The sequence below is a fragment of the Eptatretus burgeri genome, chromosome 2 (genome assembly GCF_056783735.1).
Source record: "Eptatretus burgeri isolate ZD-2024b chromosome 2, Ebu_testis_v1, whole genome shotgun sequence".
In the NCBI taxonomy this organism is placed as follows: Eukaryota; Metazoa; Chordata; class Myxini; order Myxiniformes; family Myxinidae; genus Eptatretus; species Eptatretus burgeri.
In genome coordinates, this window is record NC_140962.1 from 19,278,355 (window position 1) to 19,290,135 (window position 11,781).

Here is an 11,781-nt window from a genome sequence, read left to right on the forward strand (position 1 = left end):
CCAGTTTATTTTTACAGCCATCGATCTAGGGGGGATCTGGATCATCACACCATTTGAAAGCCTTTATCCCTGAGCAGGGGTCAGCTTTGTGTGGGCTCCAATCATGGTACCCTTTCTTGTGGCAATGTTTTTACGGCCGGATGCCCTTCCTGATGCCAACGCTTCAGTCACCTTCGACCCTCCAGGGATAATTACCAGAATACTGGTGCTCATTTCGCCAACCTTCGGAAGGATGACAGGCTGAGTCAACCCCCATGATAACTCAGCGGCCAGCGGGGCTCGAACTCAGGACCCCAAGCCACCGCCTTAACCACTGAGTCACACCAGGCGAGGGGGGAGCTGGATGTAGTGATTCATTTCTTACGACACCCCACGTGGATGTATTCGTTCCCGTCTTTGCAAGGGGCTCACATGATCACGATTGACTAATCAGCAGGATATCCGAACAATGCTTCTTGTTCTCACTCAATCTCTTCTTCACCATGAGCTCAACATAGTGTCCAATCATCATGTAAAGTTGATGGGGGATTCTTTCACGTCACAAACAGCAGCCTATTGTTTGACGATTCTCTGTTTCATCGTAGATTCGCGTGCTCGCTCTCATTCAACGTGTCGGGGATTCGCAGGGCGATGCAGTTTTCTCTTTTCCCATCAAGTGAGATGCGATGCTGGCATTCAGGAGTTTTCACCAGCACCACATTGGATCATTGCCAACTTAGATCCTGGCTCATCAACACCACAACTTACTTGGACTCCCTCAGGATCAGTTTTATTTTCTGCGGGCAATACGATACTTGGTTAATGAATAGTATAACCGCATCCTACCAGACACCGAATGGAAATCGGTCACAAACACATCACTGAGATGTATTTATTTTGATATACCGTCGTGTTCGTTCATTCATCTCGACAAGTGGCCTTTTTGTACAAAGGACGACCAACTTGATGAAGACCTGGGTCTCATCGTAATTCGACATTTGTGTGAGTAAATATTTGTTGTGATTATGCTCTCCATCACGACACCACAATATTCCACCCATAGATCATCTCGAGTTCATTTGGTCGATTAAATTAAATATGCAGTTCTACCAAGAGACGACGAAGTGAGTGGCATACCAGTAAAGTTCCAACTGCTAACTTTATCAAATGAGCAAGGAAAGTTATAAATTGTTGAACAATGAATCTGGCAACATGTTCATTCACTTTCTGTATAAAGTCGTCATAGAAAGAAGCATGTGGATTGTTCACAAGTGTATAGGTAATTAATGAAACAATAGCATGACTTTCCATTTATTATAGCACGCCAGTATCCTTGTATGGTTAAAAGTTGCCTTTTTAAGTGAAAAAATTTCATTTCCAAAATTCATTAATATCATAATTGTATTATGCAGAAATCTATCATATTTTTGCAGAAATCCATTATGCAAATCATTTCGGTCACATTCACAAATAGACCACAGCCTTGTGTCTCACTTTAATGAACATAATATCCCAGTTTTCTTCTCCTGTGGGCAACAAAGACAAAGAGTTCCGTTACATATTCTACCAGAGGTGTACTTGATGATAATAAAATATCTTAAAAATGGAACACAGTTGTGCCACTGATGCAATGCCCCTAGCTGTAATCAGAGTGGGAATTTTTGTTTTTGCTCCTGATAACTCGCCTAGTTTTCGAGAAAAGCACAGTGGAATCTTTAACATCGACAAACTAATGCTAGCAAATGGGACACCCAGCTTAATGTTCATCGAAGGGAAGCACCAACTCCTGAATAGATCACTAAAAGGCAAGCGTGCTACCCCTACACTGTCTTGTCAGGACTGTTATGGAGCTCATCAGTCTAAAATAATTTCTACAAGGTTGTTTTTTTTTGTACATTAAATTGGTTAACATGATTCACAGCTCATGGTAACACAGCCATGGGGTATGGTATTTTGAGGAGAGGGAGGGGGGAGGGTGATTAATGTAAAAGAGGATTAACACAAAAACGAGTAATAATGGCCTGGAGAGTAACAATCATCATGTGTGAAAGACATCATGGATGTGCATGAGTGAACAGATAAGATGCCGATGGGCAGCATGTTTGAAGACCAAAGTGTGGACAACATAACAGACACAAGAAGACAATTCCACAATGGAGAGAATGAAGGAATAAATGATTGCTGGAGGGGGAGCACGAAGCAGCCTGTACTTTTGGAGGGTGAGCAGTTGAGGATTTCTTGAGGAACATATTTGATGTAAGTTTGTATAAAATAGAGAGCCCACCAACTTGCTGCTGGAAAGAGAGACGGTCCCTGTGAATCAGCCTCCCACATTAGGATTCCAATTGTGCAGAAGGCCCTGTTTTTAACCACCCTAAAAGGAGTAGTGTGGGAAGCAGAAGCACCTCCACCCCAGAGTGGGGAGCCATACATGATGGAGCTCCATATGAAATCCTTGTATATATCGTGATGAGTTTGGTGTGATTCAGAAATGCCTGAGTTCAATGGAGAATACCCAGATAGTGACTAACCTTTGATGCTAGTTTGGTGGTATGATGCTCCCACAAAAGGGTACGGCAGATAGTGAGACAAAAGAGTTCCAGAGACATCACATCTTCCAGTGGCTGTCCAGAGAAGATAGTCTGTAACTGTTTGCTGATTCTTGTGGAGAGATGGTGTCAAGGTGAGTGACTTACCAGGTTTGAACATCATGTTTGATATAGCTGACCAATTTCTTATCTTGTACAGCTCTGACGAAAGGGATGCAGCAGCAGTTCTACACAGATTGGATTCATTCCCAAAATATATTTTTTTATTTCAAGAGAATCAGATAATCATTTATATAAATCAATAATAAGAACCCCAGCCTGAGGAGAAAGTTCATAGGAAAGGGCACCATCAAGGGCCACATACTGTTTCTATTAATAGAGGAAATCAGGCAACCACGTGAGCAGGGGTGGGGGTGGGGGGAGGTGGATGAGTACCAAATATAGACAACTTGTAAATCAAGGCTTGATTCGAGACAGTGTCAAAGACTCGAGAGATATTGAAAGAGATGACCCTACCCCCTTGCTTGTGGGTCAGGGCACCCATCCACTGATGTGTCAGGAGTTACGTATCCAAGGTGGAATGGCCAGGTCGAAAGCCAAACTAATTGTCAGATATTAGCAATTTTGAGAAGAGAGAGTGCCTGAAGTCATCTGCAATGATTGAATGATCCATTACTTTGTTTATCATGGGAAAGCTGAATATCTGTAGTTGAGGATATCCATTTTGGAAACTTTCTTGTGGATAGGTGTGATGTTTGCATCTTTCCAAAATGGAGGAAGTTGCCCATCCAAGAGAGATATATGAAAGAGAGAAGAGAGAGGAAATTATGCGACTGAAGCACAGTTCATTATGATTAGAGCACTTATGTTAACAAGAGATCCGATGTGGAAGAGGTGTCGAGCAGGGTAAGACATTTTTCAACAACGGTGGGGGAAAGACCACTTGCTGTTGGAAACATTGTGTCATGTCATGATGGATTTGAGACCTTGGCCTTTTGAGTGAAGACAGTCCAATGACTGCTGTTTTTTTTAGTTATGTCCATCTTTTAGGAGCAGAGGAATGTGAGGAGAATGTGTACCAGACAAGAACCTGACCAGCTCCTACCATGCTTTGGGGTATGGTAAGAGGTTGGATGATTTGGATCACATATGAGGCTGATGTTGGGCCTTGGATCTTTATAGGACAGATACACAATTAATCAGAACTGTGTGGAGAGATTGCAGGTTGCTCTCAGTTGGGTTGTCTTCCAAGTCTTAACTTTCCTTGGCTATTCTGAATTTTTGACAACCTACAAGGCCTGCTTCTCCCCTTTGGGCTGGCACATTTGCCTCAAACTTTGTCCTTGATGCCGTGGAAAGCAAAGCCCTCAAAATTATTGGAATCTCCTGCAAGAAAGCTGAGTGTATCGGCCTGTTACTTTCACACCATGAGCAGGTTGGTGTCCTCTGTTTTCTACTGCCTTCTTTTTCGCCTTGCATCCTCTGCCTTACCTTGGCTCCGTCCCTCCCAGGTTTCTGCAGGGCACACATTGTCTGCCAGTAACCCTTTTCTTGTTAAACTCCCAAAATCCAGGCTCACTACTCACCTCTACTCATTTGTTCTTCTTTTCTCTCACCTGTGGAATCAACTTCCCCAGTCTGTTCTGTCCCATTATTCCCTCCAGGGCCTCAAGACAGCTGTTCACCACTACCTCAGGTCATCCCCCATTCATGCTCATGATGTCTTCTACCCCAAATGACCTCATTCCCAAGCATTCCACTTTTCCAGGTTATTTGTTCGTTGTCAGTTGGTTTGTTCCTTTTCTGTTGCATCCCCATCTTCCCCTTACTCTTCTTGCTGTGTTTCATTCAGCTTGTGTGCGGCTTGTTCACCGCTATGTATCCTCTCCCCCAAGATCTCACTCTCATTTCTGCTTTTCTGTTAGTGATTCCCTCTTTCCATTCTGCTCTAACTCTTCACTATTCTCGATAATGTATCCAATAAAAGAGGAGAATGCAAGTTATTTTCGAGCACTGGCCGCACCACACACATCAGTGAACCTGAGTCTCGATGACGGAGAGAAATGTTGAATGTGGGATGTTTTAATTTATTATTATTTTTTTATACAATGTCAAGACTCATGGAGGAGTTGTGAAGGATGAACTTGTGAAGAAGAGAAACTAGTCTGTTGTTGAAGAAATTTCCGGAGCGGTCAATGTTTGGACCTGTGTTGACCAATTCGTCTTGAATGGCAAGAGCAGATTTTAGGACAGATCACAACCAGCTTTACCAAATTGCCATATACATCTGCACCTTGGGAGATCCCTGATCATTGCAAAGAGATAACCACTTTTCCCAATCCATGATCAGAAGTGCTTCGAGTAATTGAGGAGGAAGAGGACAATTTTGAGGAAAAGTTTGGCATGACAAGGTCCAGTGAAGAATGGTTTCCATTTTAGAAGATGTGTTGGAAAAGAAACACTGAATAAATTCAGTCATTTCACATTTCATTCAGTGATCTGATCACATTAATGTAAATACGTTTCAGCAATGAGGAGTCTAGTAACTCGTCTGAGTGTGAACGAGGGTTGGTCGAGTGCGTGCAGTTGACCAGGTCGACTGTCTGTGCATATCAGGTGTGACGTGGCTCTGTGATTGACCTTTGAGGAAGAGTAAGTGTTGGAAGAGTTGAAAGGAAAAGAGGACACGTCAAGGAATTGTGTAATGGAGCTGTGTTAATGGAGCTATCCCAGGAAAGCCACATTTCCAACCTGGCCTCCAAAGCCAGTCACCGACTGGGAATTCTCCGTCGTGCAAAGTCCTTCCTCCACCAACCTGAGCTCCTGACCACATACAAAGCTTTTGTCCACAGCCTGATGGAGTACTGCTCTCCCCTCTGGGCTGGTGCTCCTGCCTCTCACCTTTCTCGGCTTCACGCTGTGGAAACCAAGGAATTTAGGATCATTGGTATCTCCCGAGATGAGGCTGAGTTTTTTTGGGCCTCTCACTCTCTCACCACAGGCAGGTCAGTGGTCTTTCTGTCTTCTACCGTCTCCTCTCCGGTCTCGCCCCTCCCCCGCTCTGTCTGCGATTTGCCCCCACCATATTTCCGCAGGGCGCTCAAGGTCCGCCAATAACCCCCTTCTGGTAAAACTACCAAAATCAAGAATCACTGCTCACCTTCACTCTTTCATTCCTCTTTTTCCCCACCTTTGGAAAACTCCCACACTCTGTTCAATCTCATTCTTCCCTCCAGGCCTTCAAAACAGTTTTTCACCACCACCTCTTATCGTCCCCCACCCAAATCCTCTATCTTTTCCACCCCCGTTAACCCCAAACCACCTCCTTCAAATTCCCTGCTTTCCTTCCTGAAAGTCCCTGTAGTATCCATCTTGTATTCCCCATATTCCCCACCCATCCCTCTCCCTTCCACAGATCTCCTAATGTCTCTGTTCCCCACTGTTTTGTCCTTCCCTCTCCCACCCCTCTTGTCTCATGACCCCCTTGCTGTGCGTTGTGTGTTAGCTCCCATACGAGCCTTGACAATGTATACAAAAAAATGGAGTAGTTTCGTGGGTTGATAGTTGGAAGGGCATTACGGAACATGTGCAAAAGTAAAAAAAAAAGAGGTTAAAATGTCCTTGGTAAAGAGAGACGAGTGGAACTTGCCGAGTATTCTTAAGGGCGTTAGAAAAGACAAACATTTGTCGAATAGAGTAAAAAATGAGTCGGCCTAAGGTAAAAGAAAACAGGTAGAGCAGAGCACTGTTTGTACGGATGAGAAGAAAGAGGAACAGGGATATGTAAATGTTGACACAAAGCACTGAGAGTTCCGACAAGTACAGGTGACAATAAAATGAAAGGACAAGACTATTCGTTGCAGGTGGTATCCTTATTTTGTGGTCGAAATCGGTGGATCAATTGGAGTACAGAGCTGTCTCATCCGTTGACGAGGAACTGAAAGCGGAAGTTCAATGCCAAAAATTGAGGAGGTGGCAGGAGTTGAGTTTATTCTAAATTTCTACATGACATTAGCTCCCTTGTTCATATGGTGAATATTAAACTATCACTTTTACAAAGTTTCTGATATTGAGATAAGAAACAAAATTGATCACGTTAACAGGGAACATCACAAAAATACAGTCAATATGCGCTTCAATGTGGAGTTTACAAATAATGGAAATACTTCGGATACAACAAGCAGTCATTATTTTGTGGACGGTCAGCCATCATTCTGAAAACCTCATATTTCTCAGAAAAGTTATTATCTTTATATCTTATTATTTATTTATTAAAAGTTATTATCTCAGTAAAGAAAATATCTCAGAAAAGTTTAAAACTTCATTTATTTTGTCAATATGTATTTTTGAGACTTGTATTTAGTTTATTTCTTCCCCCCGGTGTAATTATACGATTACACATATTGAAGTTCAACTAAAGAGGCCTACACTCGATTTGCTCTCTGGGTGGTGATCCGTGGTAATGTCCTGTGGATATCTCCCCTCCCCTTCTGCCTCTGTGCCAAAAGGTAATGAAATTAAATTCCTGCCAAGAACATTGTGCACACCTTTATTATATAATTTTACTCTGTTAATTTGGGCAATTCACATTTATTATGTGAGCCTAAAAGTTTAGTCGACTGAATGTGAACTGCACAAAGGTATGAGCTGATTGGTGCTCGAAACTTAAGCAGGTTCAACTTACTGTGAGCAGTGACGGCCACCCCAACCTTTCAGGCATTGGCAGCGGTTTGGAGCGACGCATGTTCCACCATGCAAGCAGGGGTTATGGCAAATGGCTGTAACAACACAATTATGTTTAACTTGATCATATTATCCATTCGTGAAAATGTCATACCAGAGCTCTGCAAAAAGGTATTTCCACTGTAAATGTGCATTTGTATTTAACAGTCGTAAAGACCCTTTGGTACTTTAAAGCGTACTCCATCTCTATAATCATCATGCGTTTTCCAACAGTGCAAGACGTTTTGAAGGCCTTCATTTAAACTTTTTAAGTGTCTTTCACCTTCCCAACAATCCGTTGGGATTTCCTCATCCTCAAAATTATGGCTGTGAAAAGGCTTGTTCACAGAGTAGTCGCTGTGTGTCAGATTGGGTGGAAGTGGAACAACTCCGGACCCCTGATAGTGGTCACTTCACGCATTTGTCAGGACATGTGCATCATTGTCATTTTATTATCCAGGTGTCAAGGTTTGGTGAAGAGCTCAGTCATTGAGGGTTGAAGATAAGCAATATTTGTCATATGGAATGAGTGAACAGGTGAGATAGATGAATGAATGTCCAAAATTCCATGAGAGCAAGAAAAGATCATGAATGGGTATAGCATAGTTGTTCATTCCCAGTGTGAATGCCTGAAAGAAAGAGTGAGGTTGGACAGACACAAGTTGTTTTATCACATATTGGAGAAAATGACGTTCGATGGGCAATTTCGATTTTGCAGTGATGGCCAATCTATGAGGACAATGGACTTGCAACCCAGAGGTTATGGATTTAATTCAGCTCTGAAGACTGCCATGTTCAGGTTTTGTATTCCTTGTATTCCGTACTTGTGGAAATCGTTTTAGTCTCAGGATAATTGTCATTTCACAACGACAAAGCCAACTGGCTTATGACAGAGACAGACACAGACACAGACACAGACACAGACACAGACACAGACACAGACACAGACCTGCCTGCCCCGCATGATCTGATCTACATGTGATGTCAGTCCGCACTGTGTGGTCGACTCGATGCTCTCAGGGGAATGTGAACCAAAGTAGAACAGCATTGCTGGAACTCTAACTTAGCGGAACAAATTAAAGTTTGCCTTTGTTAGTCCACGAGCCCTTGAGGTTATCGGTATAAAGTCAGGTGACAATTTCGTGTGATGTTTTTAAGTCTCTACGTGCCGATGGCATTATTTACACTGAAGTTTTTACTTATTTTAAACGACCTTTAATTTTGTTTGTCATAATGCCTTTTGATGTATTATGCCAGAGGTTAAGGAAGGAAGAACTGCAGTCTTCATCAACATCTTCACCGACATCTTCACCTTCATTTACATCAGCATCGGTGGTGTAATGGTTGGAGTGTCTGCTCCAAATATGAAAGGTCAGTGGTTCAATTCCTGGCTGAGTCATACCAAAGACTTTATAACTGGTATGTGCTGCTTCCTTGCTTGATGTTCAGCATTTAAAAGGATAGAGATAGAGAATGGGCAAACAATCATAGTGCATGCTTTGATGGGTGTAATGGCCTCCTCCTGCATTGAAGTTCCTTGGAGAGGAACTCGTATTATTATTACCAACACACGCACACGCACACGTGCACACACACAAAATTTTAATTAAAGCATAATTTTGCCAAATACTGATTTTGAATGGTTATGCTGTTTGAGCACAAATGATACAGTCCTACATCAATGCAAACCTGTCGGACTCAGGTTACTACGATTGGATATCAATGACATAATCCTGGTTGTCTTGGCAACTGTAAGTTCGTGAACCACAATTTCCCTTTTTTCTGTTTTTTGGTGAAAAACGTTTTTCAGCTAGAACTTGCCCAAAATTGACAAAGCACACAAAAATGGATTTTGTTTCAAATAATCCCTCTGTGATATGTAAATGGAAAAATTCCTTATGTTCTGGATATCATTTTGAGTAAAAACATATACCAAGTATATTTTTCATATTTGTCGTTAAACATTCCAAAACATGTCTGTCATTTTAATTTTGAAAACATTCCCAATTATTATTATTATTAAGGGGGTGCATCTATTGTAAGAAAATGATAATATAGACTGTCCCCCCCCCCCACATACAACACACATTCACACACATAATCATGCTATTATTTTGCTTGAAATTGCATAGTCATGATAGTGTGAAGAAAAGTTTTAAAACACTCAATAGTCATCGCAGAAGAACACTTGCCAGACTATAATGCTGGGAACAGGATGGATCTTCCAGTCATGGGAGTGACAAACCCCCAGAATTCACAGGTGAATGCAGAAGCCAAGAGAGACATTGGCTGTGGGCAATAGCTAGATAAGAACAACATGGACGTACTGCACCTACCTGGACAGGTTTCAACATAAAATACTGGGAGTTTTCAAGTATTTCTCGAATGGAAGAAGATATCTGTCCACGATCAATGTACCAGCAACAGACAACCCACAGTACGTGAAGTCGTCAACCAATCAAAAGGTATCGAGAATGTGTTATCGGTCCCAAACATAGTTTATTTGTTTGACTAGGTGATGTTTTCAATGGCTGTAGATGTCACATGAAAGCACCCAGTGATGTTTAAGAACAGGGTGCTATGCATTGGAGATTTTCATATGGTGTTCAACTTCATGGCTCACATTGAAAAGAGGTTTCACGATGCTGGTCTCAAGGACTTTGCAGTGGAGTCTGGCGTTATCCCGGAGGGAGCAGCACAAGCAGTCATGGATGAACGTCTGTTTAATTATACAATTCAATTCCACAAACTTGTGTATGAGGCTTTCCTATGTCTAGGAGTGAAGACATTTGCACAATGGCTCCAAGTGCACCACCAACATAAACAATAACCTCTACATCAGGCTCTGCAATTCAGTATATGGACACTCAACGTGATTAGTTGACTGCTGAGGCATCAATTAACTCATTCCTTGGAAACGGTCAAAGATTCTGCACTGGTTTGTGTCATTTCATGGACAGCTCCGAGATAGTGGCAATGGTGTCCTGGCCTCATTCTCTATCTTACACATGTAGTCGACATCAAGGTGGGGTTTGTTCGGTTTGCTCAAAAGGTGATTGTAACTTACATAGATCAGTAGTCTGAATGTGCAACGATCCTATGCCTATTTGCATATGACAAGCTGATTCTGAACGATGCTCAATATTTGCTCACCCACTCTCGTCGGGGAGTCTCCATCATGATAGAAATTTCCAGCAGATGGAGCACGTGACCACAAATCCATGCTTAACTCGCTATTAGTATTCTCACAACAGATTTTGCTGCTATGTGCTCGAGGACCAAAGATGGTAGTGTCCCCTAATGTAAATTAATCATTCCAACAACAGTTCTGAAACGGTAAGCGACACTAAGGTGGTAATTGCTTTGATGTAGGCACTGGTCCACACTTGAATTTCATCAATTATTTACCTTCAGTGACCTATTTATGCAGCTGCTAAAGAACAAACAAAATATATTAAAAACTAGAAGGGCACTCGGTGGAGCGCATACCTCCACCACGTAATGCCTGATCCACGAGAACATATCGGGCCCAATACATTTTTGAAATATCTTGCTATACAGGAATATATCGTTTTTGGTCCTATCTCTTAATGGTGAAGAATCACTTAAAAATTATCAGATCCGCATCCGGATCTTCAGCAAAATTGAATCAGTTCTTCCTTGTCACACACCCAAAATGTCCACCAAGTTTTGGCTGAATCCATTCACAAATTTTTGAGATATCCTGCACACAGACAAACAGACAGAAGGGGTGAAAACATAACCTCCTTCACTTTCAGAGGCTGGAGGTAATAAATTCGCTGTTTATTGGGTATTGGTTTTCAGTCATTGAAAGGTAAAGTCCAGATAAAAGACAATTAATACCGATATGATACGAGACAAGTATGGTTTAAGTATGCTATAAGTATGCTATAACCTTTGTATGCTATAAGTATGCTATAACATTGGTTAAGTATGCTATAACCAATGCATCAAATTCTAATGAGTAAAATCAATGTCGATATAATTTATACAAAATCATTGTATCAATTCACTCACCCAACATTTAACCACTACCCACAGTTTTAACAAGTTTCACGATCTACTTTTAATTGCTGATGATTTCATTAACCCGACAGAGTACTGTACTTGCAAACACATCAAAATATAATCGTATTGTTGAACATTAAAGTCATTGTTTATGTAATTACTCAAGGTTGGTTACTCTTGAAATGACGTCAGCAAGCAGAGTGGCTGAAGGTGTTGGCTGAACATTGAATGAACATACCTTGCTGGCAACGGGCTCCATGCCAGCCTCGTGGACACGTGCAGTGATATGGAGCTGAACAGCGTCCGCCATTGAGGCACGGCAGGACACACACAGCTGGGATGAGATAAGACAATATGGAGATTAAAGTTTAGGTAATTGATACATCTGATTTTTTCATTACAGATAGCCAAAATTAAATGTGGAAAATTGAAGAAAGCTTTTGAAAAAAAATCACTTGTTTAGCCTTATATGCATATTTTATTTATATATATATATATATAT

The 11,781-nt window shown here is 41.6% G+C and overlaps 1 protein-coding gene across 1 annotated transcript in view; it reads right to left on the reverse strand.

Moving 5' to 3' along the window:
* Window positions 1-696: 696 nt before the first annotated feature.
* Window positions 697-11,781, reverse strand: part of SVEP1 (sushi, von Willebrand factor type A, EGF and pentraxin domain containing 1) — a 124,371-nt gene continuing 113,286 nt past the window's right edge. Inside the window, exons 11-13 of the mRNA XM_085849717.1 lie at window positions 11,518-11,646; window positions 7,213-7,306; window positions 697-1,505 (exon numbers count right to left, since the gene is read on the reverse strand). Coding sequence (XP_085705843.1) covers window positions 1,475-1,505; window positions 7,213-7,306; window positions 11,518-11,646 — 254 coding nt within the window. The 3' untranslated portion in view covers window positions 697-1,474. The remainder of the gene's footprint in view (window positions 1,506-7,212; window positions 7,307-11,517; window positions 11,647-11,781) is intronic.